This window comes from Crotalus tigris, unplaced genomic scaffold (assembly GCF_016545835.1).
Source record: "Crotalus tigris isolate CLP2741 ecotype Arizona unplaced genomic scaffold, ASM1654583v1 scf7180000024429.2167931701:2281839, whole genome shotgun sequence".
Lineage (NCBI taxonomy): Eukaryota > Metazoa > Chordata > Lepidosauria > Squamata > Viperidae > Crotalus > Crotalus tigris.
The window spans coordinates 2108359-2130312 of record NW_024100596.1 but is presented as its reverse complement, the minus strand read 5'-3'; the positions used below and the strand labels follow the sequence as shown (position 1 = coordinate 2130312).

The 21954-nt window shown below is 41.9% G+C and overlaps 1 protein-coding gene across 3 annotated transcripts in view; it reads right to left on the bottom strand.

Moving 5' to 3' along the window:
• Nucleotides 1-2753: 2753 nt before the first annotated feature.
• Nucleotides 2754-21954, bottom strand: part of ADCY6 (adenylate cyclase 6) — a 61113-nt gene continuing 41912 nt past the window's right edge. For 2 of the 3 annotated variants that reach the window (XM_039330534.1, XM_039330536.1), the window contains 13 exons: nt 20700-20725; nt 19963-20110; nt 19763-19860; nt 17853-17940; nt 17017-17133; nt 15426-15587; nt 14530-14705; nt 11834-11860; nt 10183-10315; nt 7302-7565; nt 5204-5408; nt 4977-5101; nt 2754-4240 (listed from right to left, as the gene is read on the bottom strand). In XM_039330534.1, the coding sequence (XP_039186468.1) occupies nt 4115-4240; nt 4977-5101; nt 5204-5408; nt 7302-7565; nt 10183-10315; nt 11834-11860; nt 14530-14705; nt 15426-15587; nt 17017-17133; nt 17853-17940; nt 19763-19860; nt 19963-20110; nt 20700-20725 (1695 nt within the window). In that variant the 3' untranslated portion in view covers nt 2754-4114. The remainder of the gene's footprint in view (nt 4241-4976; nt 5102-5203; nt 5409-7301; nt 7566-10182; nt 10316-11833; nt 11861-14529; nt 14706-15425; nt 15588-17016; nt 17134-17852; nt 17941-19762; nt 19861-19962; nt 20111-20699; nt 20726-21954) is intronic. The other variant, XM_039330535.1, reaches the window with a different exon arrangement.

Below are 21954 nucleotides of genomic sequence, written 5' to 3'. Positions count from 1 at the left end.
GGAGGAAACAGGAAAAGAGAGAAAGGAAAGGAAAGAGAGGAAAGAGGGAGGAAAGGGAGAGAGGAGAAAAAGGAGAAAGAGAAAGAGGAAAGAGAGAAAGGAAGAGCAAGGGGAAAGAAACAGGAAGAGAGAGGAAAGAGAAAGAAAGAGGAAAGAGAAAGAGGAAAGAAAAGGAAAGAGAGAGAAAGAAAGAGGGGCAGAGGAAAGAGAAAAAAGGAAAGAGGGAAAGAGAGGAAAGAGAAAGGGAAGAGAGGAAAGAGAAAGAGGAAAGAGAAAGGAAAAGAAGAAAGAGAAAGAGGGAGAAAAGAGAAAGGAAAGAGAGAAGAGAGAGGAAAGGGAAAGAGAGGAGAGAGAGGAAAGAGAGAGGAAAAGAGAAAGAGGGAGAGGAATGGCACTTCTCCAACCAGGCTGGGCGGAGCCAGCGGAGAGGCCTTCCTGCCCCCCCTCCCCGGCCAGCTGGATGGGGGGGTTGGGGGTCACCACAACATGAGGAACGGTATTAAAGGGTCGCGGCATTAGGAAGGTTGAGAACCACTGCATTAGAGAATGTCTTTCTTCCCAAGGAAAAGAACGTGTATACATCCTCTAAATATCAAGAAGTTCTCTTATTTAAAACTGTTTATGACTAGTTACCCAGTAATATTGTCCATAATGGCTATGATTTGGAGGCTGAGAGAAGGATTGCTCAACCATACCATGTGAGATGAAGGAACATTGTTCAGGAGGCAGGCCTTGGGTCATTAGGGAAGTTAGGAACTTAATGTTGGCTCCATCAAGACCAATCAGGCAATCTGCTCAAAATGATCTATTTTAACAGGGCTTTGCATAACTTTAAAACTTATGAACAATGAAGGGTTACCATCCTCTTCTCTTGAAACTGTTTTTATCATGTTGCACACGTTGCAACTGAGGTTGCATTTGAGTTTTGGGAACCAGTGGAATATTACAATATTAAAACAAGCTTTGTTAAATTTACCCAACCTATTGCACCCTTCAACTGTTAACACTCAGGGAATTGCAGACTCCAAGCATCTTCAGAGCACTTACAGATAGTCCTCAACTTAGGACCACAATTAAGCCTGAAATTTCTTGCTAAGTGAGACAGTTGTTTATCCCATTTTACCATCTTCCTTGCCACCGTTAAGTGAATTGCTGCAGGTATTAACAGTAACACAGTTAAGTAAATATGGCTTTCCCACTGACTTTTGTCAGAACGCAAAAGTTGATCACGTGACCCCAGGCAACAGCAACTGTCATAAACATGAGCAAGTAGCTAAGTGTCCGAATTTTGATCACGTGACCCTGGGGCTGCACCAGTTGTGTGAAAACGTCATTTAATCACTTTTTTCAGTGATATAACTTTGATCACAAAATAAGTGGCTGCAGGTTGAAGAACTACCTGTATTTAGTCAGCCTCCTTAGGTTCAATGTACTTTCTCACACAGAGGCAGACATGGCCTTGCAACTTGGGGCTTCCTAATTGTATGACGAAACCGGTAACAGTGTGCAAGGATGCCTGTCCAATTAAATCATACAATGTTTAACCTTGCCGTCTCCTTGCTCATAATTTCATTCTCGGGCAAGTGTATATATTGTGTGTGCATAGGACAGAGGGAAGCAGAGATGATGGATAAGTCGACACACTGAAATTCACTACACAGAATAAAAATGAAACAGCGTAATAGAAAGTGCTTTAATATATAATTTATATATAATTTATATACACACACATGTGTGTATGTGTGTATGTATGTATATGTGTGTGTGTGTATATATATGCACACACACATACACACACATATATACATATACACGCAAACAAAAAAAAGTACCAAATAAATGCCATAATCACCTACTCCACTTATTTTTCTCTCCTTGGAACAAAGCTGAGCCATTTTAGCATCAGCTCTAAATGGAGTAAGCAGACACGGGCAAGATGCTTTTTTACACCAATCACTTTTCTCCTCCTCCAGAGCCTGTCATCAAGATGGGCACTAATAACACAGAGACTATGCTGAGAGGCAATTGTCTTCCATTAAAAAGGAATTCTTTAAAAAATGTGAAGCCATTATTTTCAAATCAGCAATTTAAAATGGTCACCATCTCTCCAGCTTGCTTAAAAAAAACCCTTCATATCAATTCCCCCCCTCTTCTGCTTCAGAGAAACAAAACTATTACTTTATCTTACCACATTGCTTGGATGTTCTCCTATTACCTGCCACTTCTGATCAAAGAATTGACACCCCACCACACACACCATTGGTTTAAATGTGCCCACGTTGATGGGGGGCGGACAGGTGGGGAGGGAAGCTGCAATGTGCCAATTGTAGACTCAGCAGAGGCAAGAACAAAGCAACATTAGCAGAGCCCATCTGTAAAAATATGCTTGCAGCCAGTAAAATCCAGAGCTCCTATGAGAAAGAGTTCCTTCAGGCAGAATCAAAAGAAAGTTACCGTAGTCTCTTCAAGGAAAAAAGAAAGTTGCAGGCACCATGGAGATTACAATCATACCCTCTCCAAAAAGGAGAAAACAAAGGCAAAAAATAAAGCCACAGAACTGAAGCAGGCTTCATGTCTTCATCATCCGGCAAGTCTCCTTGGAGTTAATTCAGTAATCAGTAGAAGAAATATTTTTAGAATTGAGATTCATGCAGTACCAAGTCCCACTAAGTGCAGAATTTCCATCGCTGGATGGAACCCTTTTTATTGTGTGCACTTGCCCTTCCCCAAACAGTACAAACATTTTTTTTTTATTTTTACTGCAATACTCAAGCTTAGTTTCTCCTATCTTCAAGCAATCTTTGGACAGAGAGAACCTCAGCGCCCATCCACATTCTCCTCAATTTACACTAGTGTGGTAAGATTGGCTCTTGTTGCTGATTTGTAACCCTTTTCCTCTTCCCTCTTCCTTCTCTTCCAAGATTAGAAAGGCCAATTCAAGAAGTCGTGACACCTCAATCCTGGACCACTCAATGCAAACATTGCAATTCCTTTCCCCAACCTAATCAGCCTATAAAAAGAATGTCAGGAAGACAATCAGAAAGGGAAATTTGAAGAAAATTGTAGGTGGATGGGAAACAGCTGTAACAAAAGGCTCACATGGAAGGAACAGGTTCTGTCCTCCACATTTAGGAGCTAACAATTGCCATTTCTTTTCTTTTGGGGACTTCCTGCAGAAAGTGAAAGAGGTAAACCTATCAAACCACTTCCTCCGGTCATAGGTCAATCTCCTCCCTTTGCTTTTCCATACAGTGGGGTGATGTCTTTCTCTGCCTATTTTGGAAGGGCAGGGCAGGTGGAGAAAAGAAGCTGCGTCACCCCATCCCTTTTCTTTGGTATCAAAGCCAGAGTCCCAAGGTCCCTTTTCTGAAGCACCTCAAACTTCATCATTCTTCCCTCACGTTCCAGTCACAGCAATTTGGCAAAAAAAAGAACTGTACCCTCCCCTCCCCAAACTATCACCCCTTCCCAAGAAATACGCATTCCTGAACTTCACAGTGACAAATGTGTGTGCACGTGTGTGCAAAAAACAGACGAAGCAGGTGTTGCTGTGAGAGATGCAACATTCAATAGGCATTTGAGGCAAGCAGTGTTGATGAACTTCCCAAAGTTGTGGTAAATGCCACCGCAAGAGAAATACGGCCTCTTCTCAAGAGCTTCCATGTAACCCTGGGGAGAGGTGAGTGGGAGGAACAGCCCTCTTCAGAATTAAAGTGAAAATATCAGCTTTCTGGATCCAGAGATTTATAAATCGGTGTGATTTTTAACCACTGCTATCGCTTTCCCTCACCAGATTGTTTGGTCAATGCTAGAAGAGGAGTATGTTATACAAGAACAAGTTTGTTTTCCTGATCCCAAAGAAAGGGCCCAGCAGTGGGAGGGGCACTCCAAGTTAGGCTTTGCTCCCAATAAATAAAAAACAAGTCTCTTAAGGGGCAGAGTGATAACACCCATCTTCTCTTCGTCAATACCGTCGAGGATGCCGTGATAGAAATAGATAAGTATTCTCCTTTCTAGAAGTTTGGTTCTAAAATTCAGATCAAACAGAGAGAACCAATCAACCCCATGCTGTTTAAGCCCAGCTTAAAAGTTTCCTTGGTTTCATAGGTTCTTGCTAACTGGTAGGGCCTCCATTCAAAAAATAGGTGGTCATCTCGCCTTTGCCCTTCACTTTGATGACTCCACGGCACTCCAGCTGATAACCTTTGGCAGCTAATACCTGATAGAGGTCAGTTGTCACCTAGGAAAAAAAAAAGAGACAAAAATACCGATTAATCAGCCAAAGAAATGTGCACTCTTAGGGTATCAACATTTCTACTTGGTACCTCTTCACCATGTGGCTGGTGTTCTTAGAACACACGGCTAAGCTCACATAGCCATGAACTTACAAATCCATTATCATAAGACAGTGTTTCCCAAACTTGACAATTTTAAGGCATGAGGACTTCAACTCCCAGAATTCCACAGCCAGCAACGCTGGCTGTGGAATTCTGGGAGTTGAAGTCCACATGCCTTAAAATTGTCAAGTTTGGGAAACACTGTCATAAGATATAGCCAAAGCCGCAAAACTCAGAACTTTCATCTTAATCCAGTCTAAAACTGTATAGATAACTGCCGTCCTAAATTCAAATGAGTATTTTCCTGGGACCACACAGCTATCCTGTGAGCCCCGGAGAAACAGTTGTTGATTCATATAGTAACGGCCTCCAAGTCAAATCCAAATAGAGCACATTTATTTTTATCTTCAAAGAAATTTCTGGTCCGGGTAAAAGATATACCGTTCTCTAAAATACAAAATCAATGTGATGCTTCACTCTTTGCAAAATCCCATCTGATTTTTTTAAAATTAAAGGTAGGTTGTAATTAGTGTGAGTTTGAATAATGTGATATTCAATTTAACGCAAACGTGTATTTTAAGGTTAAGTGGTGGTCATTTTATTCATGATGGGAAATGGTCACACCGCAACTGGTCTCACCTGAATGCGGTCAGGGACGCCAGTGCTGTCCATACGGCTAGAAACATTTACAGTGTTGCCCCAGATGTCATACTGTGGCTTTCGAGCTCCAATCACACCAGCCACTACTGGACCAATGTTTAGTCCTAGAAGGAAGGAAAGAATCACAAAAAGTCACAATTAAACATCAACTTAAAATACTTTGAAGCCTCTCTTTTCCCCCTTGCTACTTCCAAGACTTTACTGACCAATTTTCATTTGAAAATTATTGAAAGAGTGTTCATTGATATATTTCATCTGCTCCATGAGCCTCATGGCATAGTCGGCCAGTGCAGTGATGTGCGAGCGCCCCTCTCGGTCATAGGTGCTATCATTTAGCCCCGATGCTGCCATGTAAGTACTTCCAATTGTCTTGATCTTCTCCAGCTGCCTGAACGGTTCGTCACTGATGATCTATGGACAGGAGGAAGGTTTTATATCATCATTTAAAATATTCCCGGATAGGCAGAAACGTGGCCCTGCTCTTAAAATTACTTCTTATGCTTTTGATACCGAGTCAACAAGACAGGGCAAACTTCATAAATGTGCTACAAACGTGCTTCCTTCTTAGCCTTGGATGCCTCTGTTGTGATGCTGTGGGGAGGCATTGCTACAATCTATGGCTAGTGCCTGCCAGCAGCCTTCCCTTTTGAAACTCCTGGATGGTTAGACCTCCTACCCATCACCTGGGCTACCAGCAGTGTATAATGCTGAACGTTATCTGCCAATAATCTGATCCCAAGTTGTTCAGGGCTAAAAACAAGACCTGACTGAACCTGTCATGGTGGTGCGGTGATTAGAATGCAGTATTTCGGGCTAACTCACTGTTCACTGCCAGGAGTTCGATCCTCACCAGCTTAGGGTTGACATCCTTCTGAAGTTGGTAAAATGAGGACCCAGATTGTTGGAGGCAACATGGCTGACTCTGTAAACCACTTAGAGATGGCTGTGAAGCACTCTGGACCAGTATAAGAGTCTAAGTGCTATTGCTATTGCTCTCACAATAGCCTAGAACAGGGGTAGGCAATCTTGGCTCTTTTATGACTCGTGGACTTCAACTCCCAGAATTCCTAAGGCAGCATAGCTGGCTCAGGAATTCTGGGAGTTGAAGTCCACAAGTCATAAAAGAACCAAGGTTGCCTACCCATGGCCTAGAACAACTGAAGGTTGAAAAAGGGCTAGTAGAGCCATTGAATAGTCAGGCTGAGAATTCTGATGGAGCTACCTGGGTTGCAAAAATCCAGAGGTCAGCAAGGAGCACAGGTGGGCCTTGACTTAACGACTATTTGTTTAGTGTCCATTCAAAAGTATGATGGCAGTTAAAAAAGTGACTTATGACTGATCCTCACACTTATGACCATTGCAGAGAGAAACACAAACTAACATTCACCAAGATGAATTGTTGTCCCTTTTAATACAATCTGTGACAATTGAGAGCACATTCTGCCACAGATAGGTCTCCAGCAGACCCATACAAGCAAGGCTTTAGACTAAGATAACTCTTTCTTAGAAACTAATCTTCTTGATCCTTTACAATTTTCAGGGAGAAAAGCATCATATTTTTTCTCTATTTGGAACTTTGAAGATTCATATCCATATTCAGACAGCTAGATTCTGTGCCCTTAACTATTGTTTTTCTATCAATCACAATTGTCTAAATTCACCTGACAACTGAAGGCTGTTCATTGGACCAACTAGATTTACATCTTTTCCAACATGTAGTGGCCACTGAGGGTTGTCTACCAGACCACTTCAAGAAACTTAGATTCCTTCTGTAGTTAAAAGTGAATGAAGAAAAAGTATACTAAGGAATATAATTGCAAGATTTGTAGATTCTGCTAAGTCACAGTTTGTTTCGCCATGGTTCAGTCCAATTGGCTAAATCCATAAACCATGCTTGACAAACCACAACATCTGAGTCCACACAATACACAAACCAAAACATCTTGGCTTAATGTGATGTGTGAAGCCGGTCACTGTTGGATTCGCCAGCTTTCACTAACAGGTTTCTGCTGCTGTAAAGAGCAGATAGTATTATAGAGGGAAATGACCCATACCATATTATAACATGATATTTCTATTTTCCCTTCAATGCTATCTAAGGTAGGGTAGGCACTGGGCTCTCCAGCTGTTGTTGGACTGTAATTCTGTAATTCTTTCTTCGCCCATTGCCATGCTAATGGGAATTGTAGTCCAGCAACACATGGAGGGCCGTGTCATGCCACTTCCTGAAAAACTCAAGACTTTTTACTCTACTGAGTTCTAGTGCCTTCCATTTTCCAATCTTCTAAAAAAATGCATACTCACCTCGTCAAAGTCAGCAATGATCTCGTTGAGCAACCGAAGGCATTCAACACCCTCATTGTTGGCTTCCAGCTCCACGTAGAACTCAGAGAAATTGCTGATTGAGGCAAACATGACAGCCACACACTCACACGATTGGTGATACAGCTCATCATTGAGGCGTTCCCGGGCCAGAAAGTGAGCTGCCACATCTTTGGGCAAGATGTTGTGTAACAATCGACGATTATAGGCCTGCAGCTCTTCCATCTCTTCCTTTTCACCTGTAGCCTGGAAGAAATCAGGTCATCACTTATGCAGGAGTTAAACAGAAGGAAATCTTAACCTACGAAGAGATCTCTCGGGGTGACTTACAATGGATCAACAAAAGTCCTTGATTCTTGCAGTCACAAATTGAAAATTATCCTTTTGCAGAAATAAAATGGGTGGCTGGATAGGCTAAACTAGATTTCTGCATATAAGGATAGCTTGCTTCATTTAATTTTAGTATTCATTTTTTAAAGATACTATATATACTCTGTCTATCCTTAGTTATACAAGCTTTGAAATTTATTCATGTTCAATACATTCAAGATTAATAGGAGGTGCAGTCCCATTTTACAGAAGCCTCAAAAGTTAGCTCAAGAAAAAGTTGAATTCTGTAGTATATAAAAATTCTGTATGTTTAGGTGGTTTACATATGTATCTGCATTGCATCTGTTTCCTCGGAAACAATTTAAGTTAATAAGATAAATTGCTTTTCCCCAATCTGACAGTCTCTATCACTTCACATACCATAATTATTGTCCATATTACTTGAGAATAATGAGAACTGTAATACAGTATTTCACATATTCATCTTGTTCTGGAACATCCATTCAATTTTTAATAGATGGACATGATCTTTTGATTCACTAGTGATTTAGAAATTAATATGGGGACATATTATTCTGTTTTCTGTATACATATTATTCTATATTTGGTGCACTCTTGGAATCTTAAAAAAATTGACAAAATTTTTTGAAGGACAGCTTTCTTTCACTCATACAGGTAGTCTTCAACTTAATTTTGATCAGAATTTCCATTGTGAAACAAGGCGGTTGATAAGTGAGTTGTGCTGACTTTTACAACCTGTTTTGTTACAGTTGTTAAGCAAATTGCTGAAGATAAGGGAATCATGCGGTTGTTAACTGAATCTGACTTTTCCCATTGACTTTGTTTGTTGGAATGTGCAGTAGTGGCCAAAATTGTGGAAACCTTTTGGGAAAAGTATACAGTAGAAAACTTTGGTTAAGTTTCCACCAATTTTTCTTCTAATTTCTTTATAACTGTAGCCTTGTTCACTTAATAATACTATTTTACATCGCTTTCTGGGCAACCAGTCAACTCTTTGCACTGTTACTTTAATTTTATTACATTTTACAAGCTCACTAAAAGAAAAAAACAAACCCAACCAACCTGATAGTGATCACATAACACACTGACAAATGTCCTCCTCTCAGCTTCAATACATGACATCAATAACTGAATCCTACTGTGATCTGATTGGCTCATTGCCAAAACAAGCTGATACCTGATTGGCTCTCTAAACACTCATGCTCATTGGCTACAATTGGATGAAGGAAAGCTACCTGATATCAACCTAAGCAAGTTGTGCTTCCTTTTTCTGGTTATTTGGCTATAACTTTTCATAGAATACAGTACAGATAACTGAACATACTTTGTTGCATTACATTCCTGATTAAATTATCTTTCCATTGATATATAATTTTATGGTTCTACTCCCCCAAAAAAGTGGTGTTATTAGCCATCAAACCTCAAAAATACACTTTCCCCAAAAGGTTTCCACAATTTTGCTCTCTACTGTAGCTGGCAAGGTTGCTGGGATGCTGTAACTGTGATAAATACATGCCAGTTGCCAAGCACCGAAATTTGGATCACATGATTGTGTGGCTCCTGTGATGGGCATTAAGTGTGATGACCAGTTGTAAGTCATTTTTTCAGTGCTGTTGAAACTTTTAAAGGTTGCTAAAGGAATGGTTGTATATCGAAACCTATCTGTAGTATGATCTGAAGAAGTTATTTCCGTATCCATAGGTCAACAAGATATTTTTTTTTGCCAGGAGTCTTGAATGGTAGGCTATTGAAAAATTGTAACTGCATTTGTTATATATTTTAAGCCTTCCATTAAGTATATATCAACTAAAATCAACATATCTTATTTTACTTATATAATAAGAAAGGAATATATTTCACAACGGGGTGATACTTGAGGATTTAAAGTTTCTGTCTCACCATGCTTCAGTCAAATGTTTAAGACCAAACCAGAATTCTCCAGAGACCTTATATCTCAGATAGCTGGTATCTACAGGGTTGGATGTTATACAACAGTGGTCCCCAACCTTTCCAGCTCTGCGGACTGGTGGGGGCAGAGGCAGTCATGGCGATGGGGTGGGCAGAGGGGATGGTTCCGCATAAGAGCACCCCCCACTTGCACAAATGGAGCAGAGCACACAAGCACACGTGCCCCCCCACTTGCACAAATAGAGTTTTGTGTGCTCATCCGCTTGCCCGCCACTTGCACAGCCCAGTTCCCAACGGACTGCAGCCTAGTACCAGGCCACAGCTTGGGGACTGGGGATTCCTGTTGTACAACTACATCATTAAGAGCTTGTATGGCAAAGTATAGGCAATAGGATCTGAGAAGATGGGCTGGCAGCTAATTTTCTCCCTGCCTACTGCTGATAAAAACTCTAAGGCTCTTTCCAGTCCAGACCCTGGCAAAGAGAAGACGGAATGTTAAAGAGCTGGACAAAAGGTAAGAGCCAATCACAACTCTGGGTATTCACCAATACTACAAACTCTCTCTTGCAACTTATTTTCAGAATCTCTATTTTGTCTCCAGTACCTGTTGCTTCCAGAGAAAATCAAGGCGTGCTGTTGATTCGACTTGCTGGGCATGAAGATAGAGGGCCAAAGCAAAAAGTAACAGGATAACAGGTGTCATGTACTGCAGAGGGACTTTTTTCTCTGAAAAACTACTAAAATAAATTGGGGGAGGCAGAAAAAAAGAGAGTAAAGAAAGAGCACAAAGTACTAACTTTTCACTTCTCATGAGCCTAACATCTCAGAGCTTTACCCCATGATCTTTGCCTCTTTAACTCAATGAGCATCTCTAATTATGCTGTTGCCAGCTGGCCTTAGATACTATATTGTTTGTTGTGGGACACAGTGACAGTAAAGATATTCTATTCTATTCTATTCTATTCTATTCTATTCTATTCTATTCTATTCTATCCCAACCTGATGTAGTCCAGACTGGTTAGGAACTGGAAGATACAGAATCCCCAACCAGACCAAGTTTTAGTCCAAACAAATCTAGGAGGTTTCAGTCCAAACAAATCTAGGATGGGGAAAGCAGCCATATGCACAAAGGCAGGAGGTGCCTTGGAAGAATAAAAATAAACATACAGTAATGTGAATCTTGAAAGACCTCCACTGGTTTTCAGTTGCTCATTTAAGGTCAACCTTTAAAGCCCTAAATGACTTACAGCCCAGCTGTCTAAAGCAGGAGTGCTCAACCTTGGCAACTTTTAAGACTTGTGGACTTCAACTCCCAGAATTCCTCAACCAGCTTTGCTGGGAGTTGAAGTCCACAAGTCTTAAAGTTGCCAAGGTTGACGAGCCCTGGTCTAGGGGACTGCTTCTCCTAAAGCCAATCTGTGTAGTTATTTAGTCATCAGGAGTGGCCATCTTGAAGATACCTACTTGTCAGAAGCTTATCTTTCTATAAAACAGAGAGGTCTTTCTCCTGCATGGCTCCCAACCATGGAGGGTGCTCTCTTGGGATCTGTGCTGGGTCCCCATCTTTCTCAGACTTAAAGAAATATTTTTTCCAGGCTTTTATTACAAAAAATTTAATATTATTATTCTCAACTTTTTGTATCTTTTTAGTCAGCCATGTTTGAGAGTTCACCAGAGAAGAACGGTAGGATAAGCATCAACTAAATCATCATCATCATCATCATCATCATCATCATCATCATCATCATCATTTATTTTCTAAACCTTTAATTGTCATTCTTCACTTAAAGTAATTCCAAAGTTAGTGCACAACTGCAGTTGTTTACTGTGGCCCCTTGATACAATTTGCTTTTCTCTCTTCTGTTATTATTAAGTCCCTCCAGGCACTCCATTCATTCTAAATTTAGATTGCAAGATCCTCTGGATATGTACTTATCTTGTCCTTCTGCTCCTTAAATAGTATCAGTTTTGTATTGTTGTAATAGAACACACAAGATTCATGGAAACCCAAAACTAGGATGAGCAAAAACAAGGGGAATAGGCAAAATGTCTCTAGTTTTCTCTTCAGTTCCACACTCAGGGGATTAATGCTTTTTTTTTTTTTTTTTTTTTGTCCTAAGAGCATTACCTTTCAAACACGTTTTGCCAAATTTTGGTGATACTTTCACTAGCTTATGAAACTTCTCTATGTAACTCTGTCTCCCTGCCATCAATCCTCCTTCCCCTCATTTAATCCACACCCAATTCCTACTCACCAGGGCTGAGTCTCATTGAAGGCTGGCCTGTTTTGGAGAGGAGAAAAAAAAAAAGGCATTTTTAGAAACAGTCCTTATTGAAGTCTGAAGTCTCTTTTCCTTCATTTAATACAAGGATCTCAAAACTTGGCAACTTTAAGACTTGTGAATCTCAACTCCCAGAATTCCCCCTGCCACCATACCTGAAGTTGAAGTCCATAAGTTTTAAAGTTGCCAAGTTTGGAGACCCCTAGTTTAATAAATACTTTAAGATAATTACATTATTTTGAAGGTTCACCGAGAACAAGGCTCAGAAGAACGAGATTAACTTCTGAATGCCAGTATTCTAATTCCAACCTGGCTTCTCTTTTTCACACTTTATAATCTTCCACAATCCCACCGTTCTTTTTCTTGGGCAGCTAGAAGCATTTCACAGATTTGCCATATTAGTTTTCCTTGCTTTCACAACCTCATCTATTGAATGCTTTCGCTTTATGTGTGAGGTTATATAAATATTTCAAAAGGTTCCACCAATTTAATTTAAATAATTAAATAAAAATCATAAAAAAATTTGGAGGTCAGCAGGTGCCATCTACCGCTGCAAAACCACAGTTGTATTCTCCTATCCAGATAAAACCCTAACTTAAAGAGAAAAGCGATTTGTATTTTTTTCCCTGTTTTCTTCTCCTCCTCCTTCCAGTGCACAAAAAAAGTCAAGGATATGCATGTGGGCAGGAAGGGTAAATCCCTCACTCTGTATTTGTGTGTGTGTGTGTGTGTGTGTGTGTGTATTCAGTCCAAAGGAATAAGCACTCATATGTGGAGCAGCATTTCTGTAATACACTGGAGAAAGTTTATACAAATGTGCCTTTTGGGCCTTCAACTACCCGGAGGCTGTCTTTCAGAATGCTATTCTCTCTCTTTGTCCCTGGGGTCTAGGATTTTCAGAAAATCTGGCTGGGTTTGCTCAACATGCTAACTGGGCCAAAGGAGTAAACATGTTGTGTGAACACCATAATCCAGGAAAAGGGGAGGGGACGGCTAGAAAGGTGAATCAATCTTCTAAGAAAAAAAGTCAGGTAGGGAGCACCTGAAGAAGACAAAACTCACTGGCGGAATGTTGGCAGCCACAAAACACAGCCCTTAACACCGAATGACTGATGGATTGCTCCACCCACAATCCGCCTACTACTGGTTGGTTGAAGTGCTATTCACTGCCAATACAACGCTCTTCTTAAAAGTAACATCAGGCACTTACGGGAGTAAGTAGGTAGCAGCTCATGGATGGTTTTTCACCCAGTTTGATGTGTTGCCAGATCTACTGGTAAGGGGCTATCACTACATCACTGGACTGAAGTGTGCTGTACAAACAGAGCCTGTATGTGGTACCTTTTTATTTTGCCCCTCTTTTCAAAGCTGACCGCTTTCTATTCCACAGGGGGTTTTCTTTGCAGGTGCTATTGATAAACAAGGGTGGACCATACATGGTCAAGACTCACATCCCTCCTCTTTTTTTGGCTATCTCCTAGCTAGAACTATTCTGCATCTACAAAAATCTGCATTTCCACACATCAGCAGAAAGTGATGGATACTGGTATAGTGTCCGGCCAATTTTGGGAAGGAGGGCAAGAAACGAACTAAATAAAAGGTTGTACATTAAGCCTTAGATGGCTTAATGCTGGTAGATAGGTAGTTAGTTCAAGAAGCCAAAAATCTCATACTTTTGGGGGGCATAATTACATTATTGTCCTCCCATAGTAGCTCTGGATGTTAGAACTAGTGGCAATGAGATCATTTCCCTGCATTTGAGAAAATACTGTAAAAAGATGGCGCTATATTATCATTACCACTGGTACTAACACTTTTGTAATAGTTTCCAATGCTAGATTCAAGGTGGCACAGAGATGTCAAATCTGATGATGGAACAGGTGGTCCTTGGTTAACAACCACTTATTCACTGACCATTCAAAGGTAGAACGGCACTGAATGAGTGATGGTTATGACCGGTTCTCAAAGTTCTGGCCATTCCAGAACCCCTGCAGTCATGTGATCATGATCTTTGGCAAGTAGCTCACAAGACAGTTGTATCATCCTGTAATCACATGATTGCATTTTGCAATCTTCCCTGCTGGTTTTCCACAAGCAAGGTCAACGGGGAAGCTGGCAAGGAAGGTCACAAGTTCCTCGCGTAAGTCTCTCCCATCTGTGCACCCTCCTCAGCTTCTCTGTGTTTACAATGCATCTCCCTGGCCAATTGTGCACTTTCCCCCACCCAGCAGCAAGCATCCAAGCCCCACCGTGCTCGCACTCTGCCTCATGCCTCCAGGAACAGCCACCTCTGGTTGCACCATATTTACACTGTACATCGCCCACTACTCTTGACACCTTCTCTCACCCAGCAGCCATTTATCTGCCTGCTAGCCTGCTTGCAAACCACTTGGGTTTTGCTTTGGCTGTGGAAGCTGGCAGAAAGGTGCAAGGTGGTGCTTGCTTGATGACCCATAATCTTCACTTCATGACGGCAATAGCGAATGCAGGGATTGCCGTTGTTAAGTGATGTGAGCACATGACATTGTCCTTTATGACTGTATTACTTAGCAACAGAAATTCCAATCCCAATTTCTGTCATAATTCAACTCTACAGAAGAATTAGGGAACCAACTCACCCACCCCAAAAGACTGTGATTCTTCCCACCCCTGGAGAGAGAGATTCTTACAGAGCATTAGTAGCCACCAGCAAGTCATAGTTGTCAAACAGCACGCCCTGCGGGCCCTCAGCCAGTACCAAGTATACCACCTCCATCACCACCAGCAGTGCCAGCTTTCTAAGGCTACTGATGTGCAGGAAGACGGAAGAGGCCAGCAGACTCAGCAACACCGAGTAAGTGAAGTACTAAAAGAAAGAAAGGATAGAGATTTGTAAGGACTCCCCCTTACAAATCCAGATGTGTTCCCAAAAGTTCACAATTACGCCCTCACAGCGTTGCAAACTCTTTTTTCTCCCCTAACAGCTAATCACAATGGATGTTACAAGTCTCCTCCTTCAGTATCAGAGGCAGAAGGCTATAAGCATCATGTTGCTGGGGGGGAATTGGCTCTCTGATTCCAGCATAGTCAGCCAAACGATGGATAGAGGCTTTTACTGTTTAGCAACAGTTCAGTTCTCTCATCCAGCAGGCTTCTTACCTCTTGCTCTCCTCCTGCTTCCACCAACACATTTCCCCATTCCAAACTCAAGCAACCTCCATGGCCAAAAGAGGCCAGTCCACCTATCCAGGTACTTCTGGGAGGGCAAAATGGAGTAAAGGAGGAAGAAGGAGACAACCCTTCAGAAAGAAATGCTTCATGTCCCCTGTGCACAAAGCTTGACATCCATCCTCATGCCCTACCCCAGGGGTAGGCAACCTTGGCTCTTTTATGACTCATGGACTTCAACTCCCAGAATTCCTGAGCCAGCATGGCTCAGCTTGGAAACCTCTCCCTTTCCCCTCAGCATGGCTGGCTCAGGAATTCTGGGAGTTGAAGTCCACGAGCCATAAAAGAGCCAAGGTTGCCTACCCCTGCCCTACCCAAACCCCATTTTCCACACCAAAGCCTTCTCTGATGCACATACCTCAGGGAAACTGCAGGTCAAGTCATCCTTCCCTTGGCAGGGTGGAGTGTCTGATGCCAAGGTATAATTGAAAGCATGCAGATAACAGGGATCTACTGTAGCTGGAGTAACGTTGAAGAATCTAACCACACAGTCTTGGAGCCGGACCCGACTGCAAGCAAACTAAAGGGTAGGTTAATTCAGCTAAGGAATTGCTGCTAAATGGTTCTAGAACCCCCTGATCACTGGTGGGATTCAGCCAGTTCGCACCAGTTTGGCAGAACTGGCAGCTAATTTTTTGTTGCCCAGGCCCAGAATGGACTTCCAGAAGCAGCATCCACACAGAGAACTGGTTGTTCACATATTTGAATCCCACCACTGCCCCGATCCTTAGTATGACTGAGTCCATAACAAATCCCTGAGGCTCCAGGGATGCAGACAGGTAATAAAGAGTTCCTGAGATTTCATAGGGAACTGAGTCAAAATGCTGCTCACAGCACCCAGAGGCCTTTCCTCAACTTTCCCTTGCCATTTGGGAATTTTGGTGGTTGTAATTCCAACATGTGGGGATGATACCAATTTAGGGGAATATTAATGCACACGGGTTCCTGGTGTTTTTTTTCTTGCCCAAACAACGTTTTGCATAATTTTAGAAATCTTCAATGCAATAGTTCTTTGATCAGAAAACAGTAGCAGAGGAAGAAAAATAAAACTTCCACATTCCCTCTGTTCAAAACCTAACAGAGTGGAATATGCTAAGTCCTAACAGTGCTAAGTCCTAGTTTAGTTTATTTGAGGTGATATACAAGATCAGCTAATTGTGGTTTGTAAAGCATGGTTTATAACTTGGCAGGTCTCTGTAGTTCACTTGTAAACTATAGCATCTGGTAAATATATCCTATAACTTTCTGTAATACACATAATCCTCGACTTACAGCAGTTCATTTAGTGACCATTCAAAGTTACAAGGGCACTGAAAAAAGTGACTTATGATCGTTTTTCACAGTTACGACTTTTGCAGCAACTCCGTAATTCACATGCTTGGCAACTGACTCATATTTATGACCGTCGCTGTTTCCCAAGATCATGTGATCACCTTTTGTGTTCTTCTGCAAAGCCAATTGGGAAACCAGATTCACTTAACAACCGAGTTACTAACTTATCAGCTGTAGTGATTCACTTAACCACTGTGGCAAGAAAGGTTGTAAAGTGGGGCAAAACTCACTTAACAAATGTCTCACTTAACAACAGAAATTTTGGGCTCCATTGTGGTCGTAAGTCGAGGACTACCTGTATTCAGATATTGATCATCTCTACCTAGAACAGGAATAGGCAACCTTGGCTCTTTTATGACTCGTGGACTTTAACTCCCAGAATTCCTGAGCCAGCATGGCTCAGCTTGGAAACCTCTCCCTTTCCCCTCAGCATGGCTGGCTCAGGAATTCTGGGAATTGAAGTCCACGAGTCATAAAAGAGCCAAGGTTGCCTACCCCTGGCCTATAGCAATCTTTGTTGCACAATTTACTGACTACCAACTGAACAATCTTGTGCATTCAAGACTTTTGCCCCTCAGCCCCCCTCCAACCTCTTTTCCCCTCCCTACTTCTCATACCATGTTGACAAAAGCAGAGATGAAGACAAGCAGGATGGAGACAACGCCAGTAATGGTGCTGTTGATTCGGGATTGGATGATCTTGCGAGAAGCACGCTGCAAAGCAGCAGGAAAGGGCTACAAGGGATTGGAAAAGGTTGAATGAGTAAAGGGGTGCTGCTATTACCATTCATCACTTCCAACTAGTTCCAACTATCCCCCTTAGCCTGAGGACACCAGAGCCAGATACCAGGAATCAAGCTTATAGCAGCCTTTAATCTAGAAGACTCTACAGTGGGGGTTCAGGCTGTCCATTAAGAAGTTGAATTGTGCTCAGCATGCAATAATAATATAATAATGATACTGTAGACAATATTATTTTCCAATAACACTGGATAATAATATTGGAAACAATACTGGAGATGGATGAATAATCTGGTCTGATATAAGGCAACTTTCGTTTTTCTATTTCCCCAATCTGGCAAAAAAGAAGAAACTCCAAATCTTGCTTGTTTACTGGTCCAACACCAATTAGTACTCTCCTCCATCTGCAACTTGGCAGGAGCCAGTGCAGAAGTGAAAACACCGTAATAAAACTCCATAGGTTCTGAAATGGCTTTCCAGAAGCAGGTGTTTTGCAAGTGTGTTGTGGCTGGCTAGAAATTCTATGCAGTGTAATCCCAAATGCACTTTAAAGGTACCCACCAGCTGGGGAAGAATGTTCCACCTGGAAAATTATACATATCTCTCTACTCTTGATAAGGAGATGTGCCCAAGCGGAGTCCACAGCTGGTGGAAACAAAGTCAGAACGAATCAAGATTTGCCCATTTGTGGGATTTGGGAAAGTGTAACTTACACCAAGGCAGGAATAAATGGCACACACAAAAAGAATGGAGGCCAGGATGATGAAGATACTGACGTAGGCACCAAGCATCAGAGAGGAACTGCGGAAATAAGGAACGCAGTTAGTCTGAGAAATCCGGACGCTGTCATTAAATTAAACTTTTCAGTACTTGCTAGTGTACAGGCCTGACTTTCCCCAACTCGAGCCCTTTAGGTATGATGGAAGACTATTCCCACTATCCCCACACTTCCAATGTTGGCTGGGTGGTCATAACCCAACACATTTGGAAACATCAGATTAGGAGGGTTTACATAATATTAAAGTACATTGCCCCAATCTTGCACTATGATGCTACAGCACTGAAGTATGTTTTGCAGCTATGTCACAAAGCATCTGGGACTCCGTTGCTTCAGAACGACTTTCACTTTGATTTGCTCAAACATCAGCTTCAAAACAGTTCCAAGGGAATGCACCACTGTCCTTCCCGTGGTGCTGTTTCTAAATTAATCTTTCTAGTAGACGATCCCTTCATACGCTAATAATATTAAGGCAAAGCTGGAAATCCATGTAGTTTGGTGTGTGCACGTGCATGGTGTGTGTGTATATATACAACTTGCAATTTTTATTTGCATGATTTTGTAGTAATTTGGTTGAAGCAGTCTCCAAACTTATTTTGAACTTTCAGGTTCCCTGGAGCATTAGAAGTTATTTAATATTGCTTCCAAGAACAGCATATTTGTTTGTAGCACAATATGGTATATGCCAGGGGTAGGCAACCTTGGCTCTTTTATGACTCGTGGACTTCAACTCCCAGAATTCCTGAGCCGGCGTGGTTCAGCTTGGGAACCTCTCTCTTTCCCCTCAGCATGGCTGGCTCAGGGATTCTGGGAGTTGAAGTCCACGAGTCATAAAAGAGCCAAGGTTGCCTATCCCTGGTATATGTGATGTGGAATTCAGGTTTCTGCATCTGTATGTAGTAAAGCACATGGCTACTTTGGCTATATATGTCCCAAATACAGGCACTCCTCAACTTACAACCACAATTGGGACTAGAATTTGTGTTGTTATGCAAGGCAGTCGTTAAGGTAGTCGTGCCTAATTTTTCAAGGTTTTTTTACCACAGTGAAGCGATCGCTGGAGTTGTTAAACGAGTCACATCATCCATAAGCAAATCCAGCTTTCCCATATTGACTTTGCTTGTTGGAAGTTGTTGGGAATATACCAAACAGCGATCACGTGATCCCGGGATGCTGCACCTCTCATAAATTCATGCTGGGTGCCAAGCCTCCCTCGAAGGTTGATCATATGGCTACGGAGATGCTCCAGTGGTCATATATGTGGTGCTAGTTGTAAGTCACTTTTTTCAGTACAGGTAATCCTTGATTTACAACAGTTCATATAGTGACCGTTCAAAATTACAATAGCATTGAAAAAGGTGACTTATGACTGTTTTTCACATTTATGACTGTTGCAGCATCCCCATGGTTATGTGATCAAAATTAAGATGCTTAGCAACTGGCTCGTCTTTATGACGGCTGCAGTGTCCTAAGGTCACTGACTTCTGACAAGCAAAGTTAATGGGGAAGCCAGATGTGCTTAACAATCATGTTACTAACTTAACAACTGCAGTAATTCACTTAACAACTGTGGCAAGAGAGGTCGTACAATGAGACAAAATTCACTTACAATTGTCTCTTATCAACCTGGGCTCAATTGTGGTCATAAATTGAGGACTACCTGTACCATGATAATTTTGAATGGTCCCTAGACAACCGGTTATAAGTTAAGGACTATCAATATTGGGTACACTTAAGATCTTTTCATGGATGTATCTTTTCATCGCAGACGTGCACATGCTTATGTATATGATATGTTTGCAGAAAGAGTACATGAGAACGTATTCTTGTACATGTGTCACTCACTGTGGGAAGACGACTATCTGGATGCAACAAATGAAGCAGAAGACTAGCATGGTGCAAGCCACATAACTACCAAAGCGGGTATCCACCTTTTTGGAATACTATAGGATTAAAAGAGAAGAAAAAAAATTACCAAGGAATTGAGGAACAGATGCCTTTGTGCCCAATTTGATATCTCAATTCTAGACAGAGAAGGGAAATACCTTTCTCTCCAACTCAGGTTTCTGGAAAGTGAGCAGAAAGCGTTTGACATGATCCTTGCGCAGCTGGTCAATGCTTCGAGCATCAATGGCCCTGCCCAAAAACTCATCCACCTCATCTTCAGGATTTAAGGCTTCCTGTGTACTTCGGCTACGGGAAAGCAAAGTTCAGATTGGAGAGTAAAGAGAGACACGAGACAATTTATTTAATTCATTTGTATTCCACTTATTATTCTTATAAATAACTCAAGGCAGCAAACATACGTAGTACTCCTCTCTCCTCCTATTTTTCCCATAACAACAATCCTGTGAGGTGAGTTGAACTGAGAGAGAATGACTGATCCAAAGTCACCAGCCGACTTTCATGCCTAAGCTGAGAACTAGAACTCACACTCTCCTGGTTTCTAGCCTGCTGGCTTAACCAGTAGACCAAATAATGTGCCCTCTCTGCAACTGATGCCATCTTTCATATATTGCCACAAGATAGTTTAGGCCAGGGGTAGGCAACTCTTTTATGACTCGTGGACTTCAACTCCAAGAATTCCTGAGCCAGCATGGCTCAGCTTGGAAACCTCTCCCTTTCCCCTCAGCATGGCTGGCTCAGGAATTCTGGGAGTTGAAGTCCACAAATCATAAAAGAGCCACGGTTGCCTACCCCTGGTTTAGGGACTCTGACTTGAATGATTTTCTCCATCTCTACTGTCAAAATCTCAAGGAAATTATAAAATGAAGGCACTTACTTGTCTTTGCTGGAATCATCAATACCCTAAAAAAGAGAGAGAGAGAGAGAGAGAGAGAGAGAGAGAGAGAGAGAGAGAGAGAGAGAGAGAGAGAGAGAGAGAGAGAGAGAGAGAGAGAGAGTATCATGTTCAAGAGCACACAGTATACATTAATTTTGACACTAAATTTCAAAAAATGCAGAAAAATGTGATAATTACAATGAATACAGGCAGTCCTCATTTAATGATGGTAATTTGGACCAGAATTTCCCCTGCTAAGTGATGTGGTCATAAAATGTGATGTTACACGACCACATCGCTTAGCAATGGCAATCCTGGCAGTTCCCGTTGCTGTTAAGCAAGGATCGTTGGTCAATAAGCATGGACCTCCTCACAATTTCCTACCGGCTTCCCACAAACGGTATCAGTGGGAAAGGCGGCAAGAAGTTGCAAGTCCCAGACAGCTCGCAAGCCAGGTGGGGAAGGGTATCTGGATGGATACAGCAGCATGCGCAAGAGTTTTCAGGCCCAGGGATGGCTGCTGCTAGGTGGGGCAAACCTACCCAAGTGACTTACAACCTTCCCTGCCGGTTTTCCCAACTGAAAGCCAGCAGGGAAAGTCACAAATGGTGATCATGTAACTGTGGTGCTGCAACTGTCGTAAGCACAAGTCAGTTACCAAGCACCCCGATGACTATGGGTGTGGTACAACGGAGAGAACTTCAAAGACCATTCATAAGTGGTACTCATTCAGCACCGTGGCACCTTAGTGGTCAGTAAGCCAGGAGTACCTTTATAATTTTATATGTGGTGAAAATTTGTAATAATGTGGCTACAGTATTCCTCAAACTCAGACTACAACTCTCAGTGTGCTGGTGGCTATGATACCAGGAAACCCAGAAATTGTAATTCTGGTATCTTTGGAAAGCAGCAATTTTGGGAAGAGCACTCCTAGTAAATGTTGCCAGCAACATAGTTTTCAATCAAATTTTTTCTCATTTTTTTTTGGCAGACATTCCCTGGACATACTTGGGATTTTAAGTTCCCATACACGTATATAGGTAGTCCTTGACTTACAACCATTTGCTGAGGGATTGGTTGAAGTTACAACAGCACTGAAAAAAAAAGTGACTTATGACTGTTTTTCACACTTACGACCATTGCAGCATCTCCATAATCAAAATTCAGATGCCTGGCAACTGGCATGTATTTATGACAGTGCGCAGTGTCCCCCATTGACCTTCTGACGAGCAAAGTCAATGGGGGAAGCCAGATT